At 43.8% G+C, this 21512-nt stretch overlaps 1 protein-coding gene across 1 annotated transcript; it reads left to right on the plus strand.

The window, feature by feature from the left end:
* Positions 1 to 10484: 10484 nt before the first annotated feature.
* Positions 10485 to 11423, plus strand: LOC108800472 (olfactory receptor 1019-like). The gene has a single exon (XM_018572453.1). The coding sequence runs from the start codon at positions 10494 to 10496 to the stop codon at positions 11421 to 11423; it is 930 nt and encodes a 309-aa protein (XP_018427955.1). The 5' UTR covers positions 10485 to 10493.
* Positions 11424 to 21512: the final 10089 nt, after the last annotated feature.

Consider the following 21512-nt stretch of genomic DNA (forward strand, 5'->3'; position numbering starts at 1 on the left):
AGACCTGCAAGCTGCATACAAATGATCATGGTGACATTGCTGGGATCACTTGTACAAAACAAGCAGAGGCTTCTTCGCTGTGCACTTAGCTCTGCTTGTCCAAAGCAGGGCTAAATGTAGAACACAACTACCCACCCGGTGCCCGGAACTGCATGTCCTGGACATCAGGAGATAGGAATTGCACACCCCTGCTGCCCCAAGGCCGGGCCTTGGTTGGCCTTGTGGGAAATCCGGCCCTGGTTGTAAACTTTCAGAGTCTCTTAAGCCAACCAAGACCAACCAAATCCCAACCCCTTATTGGACAAGACAATGAAGGGCTCAGCCAACGATGGGGCCAGTTAGTTCTATACTCAATACCACATGTAGGGGCCCTGCAAATGTGTGAAAGGCCTGATCCTTACCTCTTCTCATTGAGAACAGGGATTCCCTGTCAGGGAAGGAAGCATTTGGGGGCAGATACCTACCCAGTCATCTTCCCTAGGGAGACATCTTCCCATACATGTGTAGCCTTTGCCTTCAAGAAAGCCAAGCGATCTTTTGTTTCTGAGTGCGGTTTCCACCAGGGATACTATCTGCATATCATTCATATCTTCTACCTTTGCTTTTGTGGGTTAGACCACACAGTGCAAATTCCAATTGATATGTTAATTGGCCCTACTTTGTGTGCCTATATAAATGTGGGGGCATTAGAGTGTATGGTCTTTGGAGGCAGAGACTTATGTGCAAGGGACTTTGTGAATCTGCACAAAGCTGTAAATTACATTTCACATGCCTCTTAAATGTTTGATGTCCAAGGCAATCAGTGCAAATGCAGAACACCCCCCACATTCCATGGAACCTGGGGGATTTGAAAAACAATTAAGTCTTCTTCCTTTGTTTTCTTTTTTCTTAATATGGGGGTAGATCTGATCCACAGCTCCACGCATGTGTACATAGATTACTAATAATAATAATAGGAACTTGTTATCAACCATCAATAGATCACTTTTGCAGTGATCTGTTTCTACAGGGTAGGCTTAGGCCTGCTCCAGGATGGCCAATATAACTGATAAGAAATCCCAATGAGTGTGGAGGGATGAGCAGAGAGGGGTGCAGTATGGAAACCAGTGGAGGGATGGGCAGAGAGGGGAGGCGGTAGACAGCATTCATGATAGACAAAAGGAAGATAGTCTGTGTAGAGATAGTCAAATGAGGAAAGAGTTGCAATATTTTAGGTGAGCGATAACAAGTGAGCGAATTAGTATCTAGGTGGTCTCATTGGTTAAGAAGAAGCATATTTTGGAAATGTTACAGAGGTGAAGGTGACATGATTTTGACAGTGATTGGGTATGGGGCTGAAAGGTGAGATCAGAGACCACGATTACACCTAGCACCCTGGCATGAGGGAGGGAAGGATAGTTGTGTTATTGATGTCAATGGAAAAGATGCAGAAGGAGGCAGAGGGGAAGAAAATATCATGAGCTCAGTTTTTGGAAGATTTACAGGGCTATTCATAAAAGGGTGAAGAGTTTGGAGAAGGGAGGAGAAGTGAACAATTTAGGACAACATAGCTGAACTGGAACGTGAGCTGAATTGGAGACCTTTTCCAAACCAGCTATGTTGTCCTAGATTGTTTACTTCTCCTGCCTTCTCCAAACTCTTCACCCCTTTGTGAATAGCCCTAGTAATTTTAGGAAGTGGTGTGACATCCATACTGATATGTCAGTTAGTAAATAAGAAATGCACAAGGAGTGAGCTGAGGAGTGGGGGAAATAGATCTGTAGAACTAAAGCATCAAGAGCCCATCACACAAAACCAATGTACTAGTTTTATGATGCTTTAGAGGGGGGATTATATTAGGCTGGTTTACAATATTTTAGTGTGGTGGGGGATGGGCAGGTTCTGGAAATACTATTCAGCGGGAAGTGGTGGGACACAGAGGTGTTCTATATGCTATGGCTAGAAAAAAGGGTTGAGTCAAACTGATGGAAGAGGAAGAAGGATAGTAAACCTGGGGTCTAGGTTGGTGTAGGGTCATGGGCTAGCTACGTATTTGATCTATGACAGGACAAGACATACAAGACAGGATAATATCAGACTAGTAGGGATGCACCAATACCGGTTTTTCTGTATCAAATATAAGTACTGAATACCGATACTGGTGCTGTGTGCCTTAATTATCAGCAAGCTGGTTGGCGGATCATGACCTGCAGACCAGCTTCCTGATAGCCTGGGAAGCCTGTGTTCTGTCGAAAGAACACCAACTTCACAAGGCTGCCTAGCTTTCTGACCAATCTGCACACCAGATGGCGGTTCATGAGGTTATCTGATTGGTAAGGAAGCCAGGCTGCCTAGCAACAAGTGAAGCCAGCTTCCCAGCCAATCAGGAAGCTGGGAGGCACATCATGACCCGCCTCCCCGCCTCCTGAATTGGAAAGGAAGCCGGCTCAATGCTCCCTCGGCACTGCCGGTCAGAGGGAGATCTCCCTCTGACCGAAAGATCCGGTACAAGAGGTACGTATTGGAGCATTTGGGTGAGTACGAGTACTCACCCAAATACTCTGTATCGGCACCGATACCAATACTAGTATTGATGCATCCCTAAAGATTAGTCACAGTAAGACAACCGCTTCCAGTCCAATGCATTAACATAGTTTGTCACAGTTTCATTGTCACACGTCGGCTCGAACTATGAGGCTGAGTGAAAATCACCCACCTCATAGTTCTCCTTTAACAGTACCCTTCACTGGAAACACTTAACTCAACAGTTTGGAGGGGTGTTTATATATTTTTGGATTGTTGGTGTACTGTCGCTAAGCAAAGGATTGTGCTACCTTTGTTAAAGACCACAAAGTACTATCATCACAGTGGCCCGAGGTCACACAACATGGGAGGCCTGAAGGAATGTGTTTGGTTTAGGGACCATGTGTAACATTTTTGCTTCACATTGTACATTCTCCGTATGTATAATATAAACCTAAAATAAATGATAAAACACTCAGCAGTGTTCCTTATTGCAAAGGGATTAATCAGCGTTATCAGAGGGAACTATCCGAGGGGTCTAATTTACAATAGTTGGTCATACACCCTGAGCCACACAAGAAATACTCTCTGGAATAAACGCGTTGAATATAAAAGCGAGGAATTGAACGGACGCTACTATCTTTCATGCCAACAGTTACAAGTCAGGCAGGTAAGAGAGTGACATTCATATATAACATAAACTGTGGAAAGAGAAGACAAAGAGTAACATAAACACATGTGGTGTTGTGTGGCAATCCCACGGTAGAACTGGGGGTTGTAGTCACACTGGACTCTCAGCCAGAGGTGCTGAGCAGTTCCAGGAAACAAATTATTTTGCTGGGAAAGAACTGGCCTTTCAGTTCTCTCCCTAGAAAACCTGGATTTGGCATGGGATCCTGGAACTGGGAGATTTCGCAGAGAATTGGGAGGAATGAAATCTCCATTCCTGGGTCCATTGTTTAATAGTGGCCAGCACCTAATTGCACACCTGTGCACAAGACTTATGGGAAGGGTGCTGGCTAGTGTTCTGGGCTCCTGCTGGGAAGAGGGACAGGTTGTGTCCAGGAGTCAGGCGGACTCCACCCAGAGTGAAGCCAGGGGGCTGTGTATGTGTTGGAGGCTGCAAGGCTTGGAGAGCCAGAGAGAGCCAGGCACACAAGGTGTGTGGGTGAATTCAAAAGATGCTCAAAGGCACAAAATATCCAGGAAGAGAGTCTATTGAGGCAAACCGTCAGGTCCTGAGACACTGAACAGGATAACCTGTGAAGGGTGAGCTGATATGTAAGCTGAAGAAAGCTATTTATGTTGGATTTCCTTTTTCTGCCTTTGGAATTGATAAAAGACTGTCCTTTGTTCTGTGAAAACGGCTTCATGACTGGTCCTTAAGCGCTCGCCATTTGTGCTAACCTCCCCAACGTCACACACAACAATCAACAATTAAAACACAACACAACATCAACTGAACATATAACACAACCGGGATGATCTCTTCAATGATACAAGCTGACAAAGGCCAAAACTAAAACAAGAGAAAATCTTCTGTATTGTTCTTTTTGTTCCTTCTACTGCAAACACGTTGAACTGTTTTATTTTGGTTTTTGGTCACAAGCACATCTCTCACCCCTTTTTTGTTCCCCAAACACCTCCAGAACTAGGACTGAAAGAGGTCTCAATGCCTCAACCTATTGAAAGGATCCTGTCGGTCTCTAAAAAAATTAACTGGCAGTGTTTGCATGAGCTGGGCCTTTATATTCACCTTCCGGTTGCCCCTACGTCTTACCTTCCCTCCATTCTAGCCCTGTGACCTCTCTCATTGTGTTCAGCATTGGACACTTCAAGGAGCGTTGGATGCCTGTGTTCCCCTCTGGTCATAGGGGTTCCTTCCATCCACCTCTACGTCTCTACAGGTCTCAATGTGGACACAGGAATCAGAAGAAGAAACCACATTGTGCAGCGGGGGGGGACAGACATCCAACACTCCCGGAAATTTTGAATGCCGACAACCGCGATGGAGGCTGCAGCAGTGGAACGAAGGGAAGGTAGGACACCCAGGCCACCGGAGGGGAGAGTATAAAAATTCTTATTTTGCAGGGAACTGCAGGTTCAGTTTTTTCAGGCTCTTAAAGGCTACACCTGGGAAAAAAATTTGCATGTTGCAACAATTTCAGATATCAACATTTTCCAAATTCCTTTTTTTTTTTATTCAATATGTGAGTGCAGGCCTCGGGTCTCATACAGCAGATTTTACTGGGTTGTCCAAATCAATCTGACACTTTTTGAAAAATGTTTTTGTCTCTCCTTCTTCTTCCTTCTTGTGGCTTCTTTACTTTACTTTCCCTTTTCCCTACTTTCAACTTTACTTTGCTTCTTTACTTTCCCCTCTTCTTCTTTTGTTTCTTCCCTTTTTCCTTACTTACCTTTCCCCCTTTTATTATATATATTTTTTTTTTACAGTATACACAGTGGAACCAACAAAATGTACACACAGCATTTTGTTGGTTCCACTGTATTTTATCCTATTCGCCTCCAGTGGGGCCCCTTTCAGACCTTCGGGCAGCAGGACAGTTGGCGCACAGCCCTCCCTCTCTGTCATCGTCACGGGGTGCTTTGTGACCTATTATTCTTTTGACCAATGCAGGGGAGAGACTGGATGTTTACTGTTCTCTATACTTTTTTTGCATTGGACTGTTCCTTATATCCCAACTTCAATCCAATTTATTCGTTTTGGAAAGCACAGAGAAGGGTTAGAATCTCTGTCCTGTCAGGACAGGAAGTAAGGTTTGCAATACAGGAAGTGAGAAAAATCTCTCCGATGGTGTGACGCAAATTAGGTTTTTTTAACATATCAATATTAACTATGAAATTCTCTCTTCCCTCATCTTGGAAGAATGAAGCCTTTAATTCAGTTCAAGTGACCTCAGGTTGCCCGCCAGGCTTCTTCAAATTCCGGCAATGATATCTGTCAATATGGGGCTATGATCTTTATAGTCCTTAGTGAAGCACTAAAACCTGATTGTTTATCTAAAGCTTTCCCTAGAACTTGTGTGGATCAGTCTAATGATCTTTTACGACAGGGGTAGTAAAATCGCTAATAACATGGTAATTGTCTTGCCCAGCTCAGCTAATCCCTTACAGGTCGCCTGGTGGATAAGGAACTAATGTGTGGTATCCTTGTGATTCATAAACTGAGAGTGACAACATTATCCCAATTTTCATAACTCAGAATTGGGGAATGATATGGTAAAATCAATTGCATGAATAGCTGTGTCTCGTCTCGAGAAATCCACACATACCAATCATAGGTGGGTTACAAAAGTCAAAGGCCTGACAAGCCACATTTATCCTCCTGGGCCAGACATAGATCACGCCACTTCCACGTTGCGTTTCTATTTAAAGCTAATTTCATGACGCACAATAATTAAGGGGTTATAAGAAAGTAGTAGAAATAGTATGTAGTAGTAGTATGTAGAAATATTAAACTATATGGATATTTATAAATTTGACTGTTTGGGAGGAGCAGAGAAGGACATCATAAAGGCTTAGCCCTCCTGCTCAACCTCCCAAGCCTTGCCCTATGGGCCGGCTCTGTAACATCCCCTAGAGCCTTGGTTCTCAACTGGTGGGTCGTGACCCAAAAGTGGGTTGCGACCCTGTGTTCAGTGGGTCGCCACATGCCTTCCACTTTTCTAGGTGGGAGGCTGCTCGTAGCGCCGCATTGTCCATTCTTACACCAAGCAGCCATACAAAATATGCTGCCCAGCGCCAAATGTTGAGTTGAGATGGGGTGGGTTGGGGGAATGGCCGCGAAGGAGCTCCCTCCATACTTTCATTACTTACAGCTCCCTCGCATGTCCTGTAGAGGTGCCTGGATTGAAGTGACATCACATTCTGGGTCCCAGCAGCTATACAGGCGCACATGTGAGCTGCACAGGCAATGCATATATGGATGAAGCTCCATCACAGCACAGCAGCCCACACTGCCATATGTTCCATTGCAGTGCGACTTGGGTCGCGACTTAATGATCGAGGACAAATGTGGGTCCTGAGGTTACACATGTTGAGAACCACTGCCCTAGAGGACTGACAAAAAGATGCTGCCGACAGCTAAAAAGGCTCTTGTCTAAACATCAAGCGGAGACTCTTGTCACATCAGAAGGAGAAGATCGTGTAACATCCTAGAAGAGAATTTAACTCTCAGGAAAGAATCTGTGCAAGCCTTACTTGGCTGTGTTGCATTGAACTGGACTCTGACAGAACTTATAAACCTAGGACTATTAAGTATTCTCCTGTTATTCCTTTTTTTATTTGTACTGTTGTATATATTATATATATTATGTATTTCTCTTTATTAATATCTTTTTCTGTATATTTTCTGCACCGTTTCTTTTATTAAACGACAATCTTAAAAATGGTTAAGCTTATCTCTACTCTCTAAATAAGAACCTACAGGATCCTTGCCTCTGTGAAGAGCGCTACTGTATAGTGATAGTGTATAGTATATTCCGGTCTGAGAGGACAGCAGTATCATAGGCTTTGTTTAGGTTTTTGAATTGTCACAGCACTTGTTGAGATCGGTGCGTTCCACCGGTAAATCACGCGGTGGCAGCTACAGTTTGGTCTGTAAAGGGTTAACTGTGGAGTTAACCAACCCTAGCGATAGTCGCTCTCAATCTGCTGGCCAGAGATAGTTGTCCTGCGAGCTGGGAAATCTGTGCAGGGTGAGGCTGGGAGTGGTACCGCCACATCCTTGTGACGGCTCGCTCGGTTCAGAACTGCGTATAGTCACGTGTTGTAAACGTACAGTGGGCTCGGACCGGACGCATCCTTCACAAATGGTAACACACACAGTAATTTTGTTCAATCTTTAGCACTGCAACATAACCAAATCCCACCATCCTTTACCGGACGTGAAGGTGGAAACTTATCTTGGTTAGAGCACTGTTTGGTGAGATCAGGTCTAACACCATCCCTGGTCTGTTCTGCATCCTCAGGCTGTTGTACACTGACAACTTTGGACAAAAAGAATCCCCAGCTCAACCTATAACTGCAGGGGAGGACTCATTCATCTCTGTGTGTGCAACTTGAGCTATTGAGCTCTATAAACAACAGGACCTTTTCAGCAAAGTAAGGCTAAAAAGGAACCCGGGACTCCACCTGCTGGCTGGAAATGCATACACTGAGGCATATGTAGCCCTGGGGGGGGTGCAAAACTTCATGTACAATGCCAGTTAGTTTGAAAAAAGACATATTTCCATCAAGTTCAAATAGGCTGAATAAAAAAAAAATAGAAAACCTGCATATGATATGCTGTACGGAAACCTACAACTGATGCAGAGGAAGGCAAAAAAACCTTAAAGCACATGGTCTAGTTTGCTCCAGCAAGGAAAAAATTCCTCTAAGGCAATTGTAAGTTTTCTGCATCAACAATCTACAGTGTTATGACTTATGAATATTAATTAGGGATGCACCGATATTTTTCTCCAGTACTTGCTGATACCGCATACCGAGTACAGGAAGTCTTATTGAGGAATCCAGGCGGCGTGTAAAGACTCGCCACCCGGCTTCCCAATTAGCAGGGAAGCTGTCCCCATGCTTCTCGTCACTAGGTGACAAGAAAGCTTGGAGCCGGCTTTCTGGCCAATCAGGAAGCCGGGCGCTGTGTAATGACGCCGCGCCCGGCCTCCTGATTGGCCGGGAAGCTGGCTCCATGCTCCCTCGTCATGAGCATGAAGCCAGCTTCCTGATTGGCCAGCTTCCGACCAATCAGGAAGCCGGGCAGCGCGTCATTACACGCTGCCCAGCTTCCTGATTGGCCTGGAAGTTCGACTCCATGCGCTCTCCTCACTAGTGTAATGACGTGCTGCCCGGCTTCCTGATACCGGAAGCATCAGGCTAGGCATCGAGTATAAGTATTCACCCAAATACTCGGCATCGGCACCGATACTAGTATCGGTATCGGTGCATCCCTAATATTAATAATTGGGCTTATTCTGCATAAAACACAACCCGTCTTTTTTTTTTTTTTTAAACAATCTTCTGAGGAACTCTATTCCATATTTTCTTTTCATTTTCTTTTCTCCACCTGCAATGACCTTAACTACTTTACTGCCACCATATGTTTTCAAACAGCAGAGTGGGGGACGTGTATTTAAGGAATGGCGTACGTGTTTTTCGGGAGCAACGTTTTAAAACGACACTGCAGAAAGCACACTTGGACGGCCAGTGTACCCATGAATGGCTGAGACCACAGCCTCGATGTACAGAGCCAATCAGAGTCGTACCTGTACCTTGTGATTGCTGTGAACCAATCACATCCATCACAATAGTAAACACTGCTAATGTTTATAAACATATAGTCCAGGAAGGTGCCTTTTAGCCTGGCCTGCTATAAACTCAACCCATAGAAAGCTATGACTAGGGGTATATCTGTATAACCAAATTAAAAAAAACAGAAACCAAATTGTTCCAAATTAAAAGCAGTTGATAACCAAGCCCTCAGGGGCGGGGCCCTCCTTACCAACTTGTCTTGAATTGTATTGTGATTGTAATGTCTTTCTTATATTGTAAAGCGCTGCGCAAACTGTTGGCGCTATATAAACGTATATAGAATAAAAAGATACCACTATAGTGTGTAACAATTGCACATCAACCGATATGGTTGATAACCTATAAGCATACAGTATATGTAAGAATACCACCTCTATGTGGAGCAATGAGGTGGAAAAAGAAGTTATACTCCAACCAAAATTGGATAATTAATCAGCCAATTGGCTTACTTTATTGAAAAATATAATTTATACATTTAGTAGAGTATGAACACAGCAAACACCGTGACAAGAACCTTATATTAAAATTGGCAACGTTGCCAATACATCACACTTAATAAAAACATGGCGCTATATACAGGTGAAACTCGAATAATTAGAATATCGTGCAAAGTTCATTTATTTCACTAATGCAACTTAAAAGGTGAAACTAATATATGAGAGAGACTCATTACATGCAAAGCAAGATAATTCAAGCCGTGATTTGTCATAATTGTGATGATTATGGCTTACAGCTCATGAAAACCCCAAGAACCCCAAATCCACAACCTCAAAAAAGTAGATTATTACATGCAATCAATAAAACAAGGATTGTACATAGAACAATATCGGACCTCTGAAAAGTACAAGCATGCATATGTACTCAGTACTTGGTTTGGGCCCCTTTTGCAGCACTTACTGCCATTACTTTTGCACGATATTCTAATTATTCGAAATTCACCTGTAAATCCTGTATAATAATAATAATAACCAAATCAGCCAAGGATGTCTTCTGCTCTTCTGCATTATCTCAGCTGAACCTTCTCTTTAATGCCCTTCACAGAAGGATGAACATGACCTCACTGCAAGGCAAATAAGGGGTTAGATATGGAAGATATGTTTAGATTGGATATGGAAATATATGGAGATATATCTAGCTGCTGAGATCCAGTAAGCAGTGATTGAGTCTTTGTGTTTTTAGTCTGGTGGTTCATTTTGGATATGGTTTTAAGTAGATCCTAGACCGTCAGAGCCAGATTAAACCAGTTTTAGCATTACCTGTGACTGTGGGATGATACAGATGTGTGGTATTCAGTGTTTGAACTCATTGCATGTGATTGTTTCTATATGAAAAGTTTTACAAGCATACTGGAAACACTTTGTGTTTTCCATTATTTCCATTAATATTAGTTGCTAATATTTCCATTGTTGTAGAGAAAAGATAACAAACTTTTCACCATTTGAATGCTACATCTATCCACCATCTGTGATTAGAAGAAGAAGACTGTGTTAAGTCCCAGTGGTCATGCATTTACAGCCAACTTTAAAGAAGCCAATGATGCCAATGGAAGGATAGACACCAGTTGGTCCTAATCATTGTATAAAGTTCTGCATCCCAATTATTTGCATCTGGAAACTTTTCACCGTAGGCAAAACCATTAAGCAACAGAAGGACAGAAGGACCCAATGAGACACCTAAACAAAACGCAAGTGACCATGTTTGTCTTCTCTGGACTAACAGACAATGAACAGCTTGCCCCATTCCTCTTTACTTTCTTCTTGAGTGTTTACCTCGTCTGTGTGGTGTTCAACTTTGGCATGATGTTCATAATCCTTAAAGCCTCCAACCTCCAGACTCCGATGTACTACTTCCTTAGTTATCTCTCTTTGGTGGACCTTTTCTACTCCTCAGTTATAACTCCTAAAATGTTGGCTGACCTTATGTCCAAGATAAAGTTCATCTCGTTTTACAGCTGTGCAGTCCAGTTCTTTTTCTTTGATGCTCTGGCCGTCACTGAAGCATTTTTACTCTCATCCATGTCCTATGACCGATATGTTGCTATCTGCCGCCCTCTACTTTACGTTTCAGTTATGACCAGCAAAAAGTGCTTGAGTCTTGTTTTCCTTTGTTTTTCTATTGGATTCCTTCAGTCCGTAGTACAAACCAGCTGTGTGTTTAGTCTTGAGTTCTGTGGTCCAAACTTCATAGACCATTTCTACTGCGACGTACCGCCACTGCTTATCCTGGCCTGCTCCAGCACTCTGTGGTGTGATTCAATCACTTTCTTCTTTGTCAGTGCTTGTGGTATAGGCTCATTGATGACTATCTTGGTCTCATACACTTTTATAGTTACTTCTATCATACAGATAAAGTCCAGCAAGGGAAGACAGAAGGCATTTGGTACTTGTTCCTCACATCTCATGTGCATTTCTATCTTCTATGGGACTGTTTTTTTCATTTACCTACGCCCTCCAAACAGTGCCTTTGAGAACCAAGACAAGTCGGCTTCTGTGTTTTACACAGTAATGATACCAATGCTGAACCCTCTTATATATAGCCTGAGAAACCAAGAGGTAAAAAGGGCTATCAAGAAAGCACTTCACATATGTCCCTGATATGGAGAGAATTCCACGGAATTGTGGTTGTAAGCTTTCAGAGTCTCTTAAGGCGGGCAAAACCAACCAAATCCCAACCCTCATTGGACAAGACAATGAAGGGTTCATCCAACGATGGGACCAATTAGTTCTATACTCACAAGCAGGGGCCCTGCAAATATGTAAAAGGCCTGATCCTTCCCTCTTTTCATTGAGAAGAGGAAAGGAGCATTTGGACAAGAGGGGCCGATACCTACCCAGCCAACATTCTTAGGGAGACATCGTTCCATACATGTGTAGCCTTTGCCTTCAAGAAAGCCATGCGATCTTTTGTTTCTGAGTGCGGTTTCCACCAGGGATACTATCTGCATATCATTCATATGTTCTACCTTTGCGTTTGTGGGTTACACAAATTCCAATTGATATGTTAATTGGCCCTACTTTGTGCGTCTATTTAAATGTGGGGACATTAGAGTGTATGGTCTTTGGAGGCAGATATACCATGGCCTGGATGAATGAGAACCTTCACAGACATAGTTTTGGGATGCTTTAGAGGGGGGATTATATTAGAGTTGATTACAATATTTTAGGGTGGTGGGGGATGGGCAGGTTCTGGAAATACTATTCAGCTGGAAGTGGTGGGACACAGAGGTGTTCTATATGGTATGGCTAGAGAAAAGGGTTGAGTCAAACTGATGGAAGAGGAAGAAGGATAGTAAACCTGGGGTCTAGGTTGGTGTAGGGTCATGGGCTAGCTACGTATTTGATCTTTGACATACAAGACAGGACAATTTTAGACTGTCTAAAATTTATTTGTGTGCTGTATTATTAACAGCACCCTTCACTGGATACACTTAACTCAACAATTTGGAGGGCTGTCTATATATTTTTGGCCATATAGTGTATTTGAAATACTGTTGCCAACCACTGAATTGTACTACCTTTGTTTAAAGACCACAAAGTACTATCATCAGAGTGGCCAGAGGTCACACAACATGGGAGGCCTGAAGGAATGTGTTTGGTTTAGGGACCATGTGTAACATTTTTGCTTCACATTGTACATTCTCCGTATGTATAATATAAACCTAAAATAAATGATAAAACACTCAGCAGTGTTCCTTATTGCAAAGGGATTAATCAGCGTTATCAGAGGGAACTATCCGAGGGGTCTAATTTACAATAGTTGGTCATACACCCTGAGCCACACAAGAAATACTCTCTGGAATAAACGTGTCGAATATAAAAACGAGGAATTACACTTCAGGCAGGTAAGAGAGTAACATTCATATATAACACAAACTATAAGTGTGGACTCTCGTAAAAGTGACGAGGGAGCATGGAGCCGGCTTCCCGGCCAATCAGGAAGCCGGGCATCCTGTAATGACGCGCTTCCCGGCTTACTGATACCGGAAACATCGGGCTAGGCATCAAAGCATTTGGACGAGTATGAGTACTCGCCCAAATACTGGGTGTGACGGACCACCTGGTACCCCCACTGAGTACCTCCGTCAGAAATCAGCTTCCTCTCCGCTGGCACCTGAATTCCAGGGTCCTCAGCCCAAACCTGCCTAATTATTGGACGGAACCAATATATTAGGACAGAAAGCTAAACCCCTCACCAATGTTGAAGAGGAAACCAAGAACTGCTTTATTGAAGGAAGCACACAGAGTTTATACCTCACAGAATCAGATTAGAGTTCAGTGTGTCCCCTCCCCCAGACAGCCAGGTGCCGCATTGGAATTCCATAAGCACATACACTCTTTGAACTTAATGAATGTCCTTAATCAGATCATCACAACAATGGCCCCTCCAGACAGCCTGCTGCCTATACTGAACACAGGGTCACTTAGATGTAATGTCAGGGGAAACATGCAGTATTGTCACTCCACACATATCCTAGGAGAATGGTTCCATGTAACTCCAAGAGGTCTGAGGGGGGTCTCCATAGTTCTAGGTCCATAGTCAGTATGAAGGAGGCTAGCCATCAGGCTCCTCCAGCAGCCCCAGTGACGGTTCAGTCCGTCACACTGGCCATCGGCACCGATACTAGCATCGGTATCGGTGCATCCCTAATATTAGAGCTTATTCTGCATATAACACAACCGGCTTTTTTTTTTTTAAACAATCTTCTGAGCTGGCTAAACTATCTCCTGAGGAACTCTATTCCATATTTTCTCTTCATTTTATTTTCTCCACATGGAGTGAGTGTCCCCTCGCCATTTGCAATGACCTTAACTACTTCACTGCCACCATATGTTTTCAAACGGCAGAGTGGGGGGACGTGTATTTAAGGAATGGTACTAGTATCTAGTATCGGTATCGGTGCATCACTAATATTAATAATTGGGCTTATTTCGGGAGCAACGTTTTAAAACGACACTGCAGAAAGCACACTTGGACGGCCAGTGCACCCATGAATGGCTGAGACCACAGAGCCAATCAGAGTCGTTCTGTACCTTGTGATTTGCTGTGAACCAATCACATCCATCACAATAGTAAACACTGCTAATGTTTATAAACATATAGTCCAGGAAGGTGCCTTTTAGCCTGGCCTGCTATAAACTCAACCCATAGAAAGCTATGACTAGGGGTATATCTGTATAACCAAATTAAAAAAAACAGAAACCAAATTGTTCCAAATTAAAAGCAGTTGATAACCAAGCCCTCAGGGGCGGGGCCCTCCTTACCAACTTGTCTTGAATTGTATTGTGATTGTAATGTCTTTCTTATATTGTAAAGCGCTGCGCAAACTGTTGGCGCTATATAAACGTATATAGAATAAAAAGATACCACTATAGTGTGTAACAATTGCACATCAACCGATATGGTTGATAACCTATAAGCATACAGTATATGTAAGAATACCACCAGGGGTTACAGTGCTACTGACCACCAATGATGGTGGGATAGTCTTTAAAGGCGATGGGGCGATTAAATTGGCCCGGACCACCACTGGTGATTTTGGGATTGATTCTCAGGGGGCGCTTAAAGTGCCACTGACCGCCAATCGCTGTGGGATTTTTTGGAAAGGTGGGGGAGGTTTAAAGTGCATGCTGTATTGTGTGCTGTGGATGTGACGTTGGCCATAGCTTGTCTTCACTTTGTAGGTTCATATTCTATTCCGCCACCACAAAAACCTATGACCCTCAAAAACAAGACAGCTGTGAATTTTTTTTTGAGTTGGCAGGACTATCCAATGACGGACGACTTGTCCCGTTCCTCTTCTCCATCTTCTTACTTGTTTACCTCGTCTCTGTTTTGGCAAACGCTGGCATGATGTTCTTGATTTTTAAATCTTCTTTACTTCAGACACCGCTGTACCACTTCCTGAGCTTCCTCTCTCTGATAGACCTCCTATACTGTTCCATTATAACACTTAAAATGCTGGCTGACCTTCTACACCAGAAGAATACCATTTCCTTCAATGGCTGTGCAATACAATGTTTCTTCTTCGCTACAACGGACGTCACGGAAAGTCTCCCGCTCTCCATAGTGACATCATTGTGTCGCCTTGAGGAAGGGACTCTGTGTGGCCCCAAAATGTTGGCAATTTTGACCTATGTGACGTTTTTTGCAATAAATGATACTTTCGTCGCATCTTTGAGTGCCGATGGCCTATCTTTACATCTCTTTCATCTATCCCGGTAGGTGGTTTGTAGAATAAACTTGAGTAACAAACCAGCAAGTTTGCTCCTAGGCTTATCATGATCCCTGGAATTCCAGCATCCCTGTAACTTCCTGTGGACTGATCTAAAATCCCAAACAGTTTAATCAGCTTTCCCAGCTATATTCTGTGAACCACAAAACTACTCCTCCATATGTAATGGAAATTAGAAGAAGGGGAGTTGTTCGCAGTCAGGAGAGCCCCCTAGGGTGACAACACTCACCCACTGCACTGTGAATGGAGGGGCACTGTTTTAACCCCAGGCGTCTTTCAGGATTTTGACTAGAACACAGTGGCGTCACTAGGGGGGTGCAGTCCGCACCCAGGTGGCACCATTGGAGGGGTGACACTAAAATGACTAATAGTCATTTTGGTGTTACCCCCCTCTATAAAGTCTGGCACTCGGTCACGGACCGAGAGACCAACAGTTGCTCGAGAGAGAGAGTAAGGTACCCAGCGGGATAAGGGATGCCGCCGGGTACCCAACTCAAGCAACTGTCAGGCTCAGGCCCGTCTTTAATACTGATCGGACCCTGGGCAAACATTTTCTTGGGCCCCCCCAGGAATTTCTCTCACCTCCCCAACACCCAGAAACAAAACAAAAAACAGCACACATAGATCATAGACTTCTCTCAAAAAAACTTTGACTGCAGGATTTCAAACCGATTGCAAGCTCAGCCGTTTATATTAGGGATGCACCGATATATCGGCCGCCGAAACATATCGGCCGTAAATGCCACTTTTGGCATCATGTCTCCAGGGTCTCAGGATGACTCTGAGGTGGTCAGTGCGGGGATCTCTGGTGGTCGGTGCGGTATTTAGTCAGACTCAGGACATTCCAACATACAGTACATTACAAAAAGCTTGCATTTTATCGAATATGGGAGATTTGCTGTTCTCTGCAAAGGCTTCCCCTACCCCAGCGTCAGGCCCTTCTTCAACCTTGGGCACCAGCTGCTTGGTACTCCTGTGATCAGAGGCGGCTCTAGAGTTTGCAAGAGTCGGGCTCTTGTTCCATGAATGTCCCCTCCTCTCTCTGTCGGTGTCCATCACCGAGATGGCTGCCAGCAGGTTACAGCACCTGACGTCATCACGCGCAGTGGCGTCACTGCGGGGTGTCACCCAGTACTCTCTCCGGGTGGCACTCAGCCTCAGATAGTCCATGGTCCCATCGCACTCCTGACCGCGTAAATCCCTTCAAGAATTGGGTGCTGCGGTAGTCAACGGGTGGCAGCCGTAACAATCGTGAGCTAAAGCAGAGACACCGGCACTCCAAATTTACAAAATACGCCTATTGACGTGCATCGTGGTAAAAAACAACGAACGTTTCGGGGTCACAAAGGATCCTCTTCATCAGGTAAAAATACAGTGTATGTTTTACCTGATGATCCTTTGTGACCCCGAAACGTTTGTTGTTTTTTATCACGATGCACGTCAATAAATAGACGTATTTTGCAAATTTGGAGTGCCGGTGTCTCTGCTTTAGCACACTCAGCCTCAGGACGCCCCTGCTAGGACATCCAAGGACAGGAAGTGTATTTACTGGCAGGAACACCAGGTGAAAATAAAGGAAGAAGCCTTTAAAAAATGAAAACAAACATGGCCACCACATCTAAGGACTGCAATTTAAAATATATTACATTTTTGTGCTTGGGTTAATCTCATTAGGACAACCCGGCACATAAATGTAATTATATAAGTGTGCTTGACCAATCCAAAATCACTTAAAATAAATTAATGTTATTATTGAAGGATTATTGTGTGTCACATGTCATAGGTCTAACAAAAGACACATATGCAATGCTTCACACTGGATTATTTTTGTATACAGTCATGTTGTTCCACAGACGAAGGGAAAACACTCACTAATTGGTCTCATAGTGATTAGTTAGAATGGCGGCTCCTGGGGCTGATGGGAATTGGTTTTCTGGAGAAGTCATATAAAAATATCTCTCCGTACCCAGAATTAGGAAGCTTTGCAGATTCTGACAATCAGATCCCTGAGAGGTCTGTTCCTCGATCTATATAAATGTACAAATTCCAGGCCGTGTCCACAAACTGACTTGCCAAGCCCTCGTCTCTATTTCACCAACGCCATTGTTAAGTACATTCACCATTGTTCTCCCACCCTATGGATGTCCTGCAGCCTGATCGGGAAATCCAGGTCTCTGGAACATTTGTAAGATTTATAGTACAGCCAATGTTACATTTGCCGGCACCAGAAACTTTCAAATAATCCACAGTTTTCGGGGACACGTATATATACTGGCAGCTGATGTGACACTGCACAATATTGGAACCATTTCTAGCCATGACGGGTACAAACCACTGCCCAAGAAATTACCCAATAGTTCAGTTTTTTGGGTACATTAGTTTAAAGGAGAACTATTGGGTTAGGGCTTTTCCCCATAGTTCTCCTTAGGGTAACGGGAGGACACAAACTAGCGTCCTCCCGTCACCCTAAGCTCAGTATATAGGGAGCTACAGCTCGCGGTATACTGAGACGCCGCAGCGGATCCCGACATCGATGTCGAGATCCGCCCAGCTGCGTGAATGACAGCTGGCTCTTCCTATCTAGAGGCAGAGCCAGCTGTACCCGCCCCCCTCTCCCATCCGTTCCGCCAGTCAGTGCTGGCGGATCGGAGCGGGGAGGGGGGAATCCATCCCCTCCCCTGTCACGGCAGAGAGCCGTGACAGGATCGAGAGGTGAGCGAACGCCGGTATGTGTTCGCTCACCTCCCGATCTACTGAGCCGACCTGTGACTAGAACTATGAGGTGAGTGAAAAGCGCTCACCTCATAGTTCTCCTTTAATGTAGATCTAAACCCTGAGGGCTTGTTCACACGACGTCCGGATCCTGTCCGGACCAGATCCGTGCTCTCGTGCACCCAAAATGCATCCCAATGTATCCCTATGTGTTTTATGGGCTACAGTTCTCACGAGCGCAGTCCGTTCCGGTCAGAAAAAATACTTCATGTCACATTTTGTCCGGTCCGGAAATACACAAACGCGCCGAAAACACAACGAAAGCGCGCCGAAAACGCACTGCACTGCAGCTAACATACTGACAGCCCACTCCAACTAAAAAATATTTTTTTTTTTTTTTTGCAGATAGTCTTTAAGTGTAAATGAGTAAACACAATAACCCAATATATTGTTACATTGAATTCATTATTTCATTCATATATAGATCAGAGCTGTGACCTTTGATCTGCGTATGGCATCAGGTAAGTATAAAGAAAAAATTAAATGAAGCAATTTAACGTAATTATTACATTAAATTAAATGTATTCCGTAATCCTTTTTTAAAACCTCAGATAACCCTGCTCAGTCCAAATTAACTCCTTCTTTCCCTTCGTTATTATTTTTCTGCTGATTCTTTTTTTAATCATTTATTATTTACATTCATTTTGTTTGTTACTATTTTCAGTGTCGTATACAAGAAAATGATTATAATTGGGAAAATGTTGCCATACTTAATAATTTTATTATTTTGAATGACACAAAATTATAGATCGAAATGTATCCTTTAAACTTACAGCAAAACTATTTAAAAAAAAAAAAAAAAGCTTACACTGGTCGAAATAGAAAAAAAACTTTTTTTTTTTACATCCTTTTGTTTATAGATTCCATAGAAAATTATATCATTTATGCAAACCAATATTGCTAAAAGAAAGCCTATTCTTCACAATAAAACCATAAAAACCATTTTTTCACCATAAAAAAATGTATTATTTTTTCTCTTAAAGGAGAATTATGAGGCAAGTGAAAATCACTCAGCCTCATAGTTCGAGCCGACCTGTGACAATGAAACTGTCACACGTCGGTTCAGTAGATCGGGAAGTGAGTGAACACATACCGTCGCTGGCTCACTTCTCGATCATGTCCCTGCAGAGAGCCGTGACTGTCACTCACGGCTCCCTGCAGGGATTCACCCCCCTCCGACCCTCCAGTGCTGACTGGCGGTACGGACGGGGGATGGGGCGGGTACAGCTGGCTCTGCCTCTAGATAGGCAGAGCCAGCTGTCACTAACGCAGCTGGGTGGATCTCGACAGCATTGTCAGGATCCGTCCCGGCGGTCTCAATATACCACGAGCTGTAGCTCCCTATATACTGAGCTTAGGGTGACGGGAGGACGCTAGTTTGTGTTCTCCTGTGACCCCTAAGAGAACTATGGGGAAAAACACTGACCTCATAGTTCTCCTTTACGTTATTGCTACAAAACAAACCCATAGTGGAAATGTAAAGATTTCTCTTCCCCTCAAGGGGTATAAAGGTACGAGAGTGGAAGTAGTTACTACGCCAGTCATTTGCTCTCCACCTCCCACATATCCCAGTTATAACTAAGGTGCATCTTGATGTTAATACCAGTAAAATCGAAGCATGCGGATGCCCCTGAAGGTGATCGCTTTCTATAAATATTAGGGATGCACTGATACCATTTTTTTGGTATCAAGTACAGATATTTTTGATACTCGCCGATACTGCTGCTTCCGCTGGCATGGAACCAGCTTCCCAGCCAATCAGGAAACCAGGTGGCGAGTAATGACCCACCTCCCGTCTTCCTGTTTAGCCAGGAAGCTGGTTCGATGCTGATTGACCAGGAAGCCAGCTTCCCAGCCAGTCAGCAAGGAGCCGGTATCGCTGCATCCCTAAAAAATATGCCCCAAAGTAACAATGATGACACCAACCACATCAGTTTTAAAGCAGATGAAGCCCATCTAGAGTGTAGCTGTTACTCAATGCCCCTCGTTAATTATGTTGCAGTACAAGGCACTGAGTGGCTGCTAAACAGGAAAAAGGGATACATAGACTTTACCTTATATTATTAATTGCAACCTTCAGATTTAAGGGGATGAGCTGGGATGCGTACTCCAAAAGGTCCAAACCATTCAGTCCATTGAGGGACAAAAGGTAAGTCCTGTAAAGGCCACAAGTCGCTGGAGTCTTGATGTGACTATGAACACTATGTGATGGTAATGATTGGCCCAGAGCTGACACAAGGAGCAAGTCACATGCTCCTCCATACCGGAAAGCACACAGCATGGTATTGGGAGGGAGGGAAAAGCAATTATATACAGCTGGGATAAGGGGGATTGAAACAAACCTGTTGCCGGAAAGAGCAGCGCACAGGTTTGCTTTAAGCTGGTAACCATCGTCACCAAGAATGAAAGTGAGGGGGAATCCAACATTTTAGAATTGTCTACAAAACAAGAGGTAATGATGTTCTGTACTGTAGAGACAAGTCTATAATTCTGCTACTTTACAGATCGCTGGTTCGGCCTCATCTGGAGTACGCGGTCCAGTTTTGGTCACCGATCCACAGAAAGGATGTCCTGGAGCTGGAGAGAGTCCAGAGAAGGGCAACTAAACTAATTAAGGGGATGAAGGACCATAGCTATGAGACAAGGCTACTAAATTTAAAACATGTTCCCGCTGGAGGTGCGGAGATTGAGGGGGGACATGATTTTGATGTATGAGATGTTCAATGGTGATGTCAACATCAGCAATAAACTTTTTACGGTAAACTCCATAACAAGGACTTGAGGCCACCACCTAAAACTGGTGGAGAAAAGATTTCAGCACAAGGGACATAGGGGCTTCTTCTCAGTTAGAGCGGTTAGGGTCTGGAACTCTCTGCCGCAAGCAGTGGTATCAGCTGAGAGTGTTGAATCATTCAAAATGCATTTGGACAATTTCCTCAGAGACCTTAACATACATCGATACAGGTACTCTTAAAAATTAAGATCACACAGGGACTCGTACACACACATACACATGCACAATCACATACATACACGCAATAGGTTGAACTCGATTGACCTGTGTCTTTAGTCAACCTCAAATACTATGTAACTATGATGTCTTCCAATGGGGACACCTGTCTACGACAGAAGTTCCTCTCACTTTGGAGATTCCCTCTAACTTCCTGTTGCGTCTCTGAGGCAGGAAGCGAAAGGAAATCCACCCAATAGGACACAAAACAGCAACAACAACAAAAAACCACCAGGGGTTTTAACCCTTCCTACTCTAACTAAAAATACGTTTTGGCTATAAATACACTTTCACTTGTACTTCATATCCATTGAAACAAAGAAGTCTCTTAGAAAATTGGCACAACATCAAACTGGTAAAGAGGACCTTTCACCAAAATGGAAGGTTTACTTCACTCACAGCCCACCACCCACCAAATACAAAAAGACATTCAAAATAAAGTTCATCTATTCCAGGCTTCCGAGAGGGGTGGGTGATGTCTCCATGCCTCCAAGGAGAGCTGGGTGCTCAAAATTTCATAAGGATGCTCCCCAGTCCATGGCAGGAGCCCATTCTCATGGGATATTGAGCACCTAGAAAGGGAATTTAATGATACATTTACATTCTGTGTTCTGTAGATAGATAGAGAGAGAGAGAGAGAGAGAGAGAGAGAGAGAGAGAGAGAGAGAG

This window comes from Nanorana parkeri, unplaced genomic scaffold (genome assembly GCF_000935625.1).
Source record: "Nanorana parkeri isolate BGI_ZX_2015 unplaced genomic scaffold, ASM93562v1 scaffold2038, whole genome shotgun sequence".
In the NCBI taxonomy this organism is placed as follows: domain Eukaryota; kingdom Metazoa; phylum Chordata; class Amphibia; order Anura; family Dicroglossidae; genus Nanorana; species Nanorana parkeri.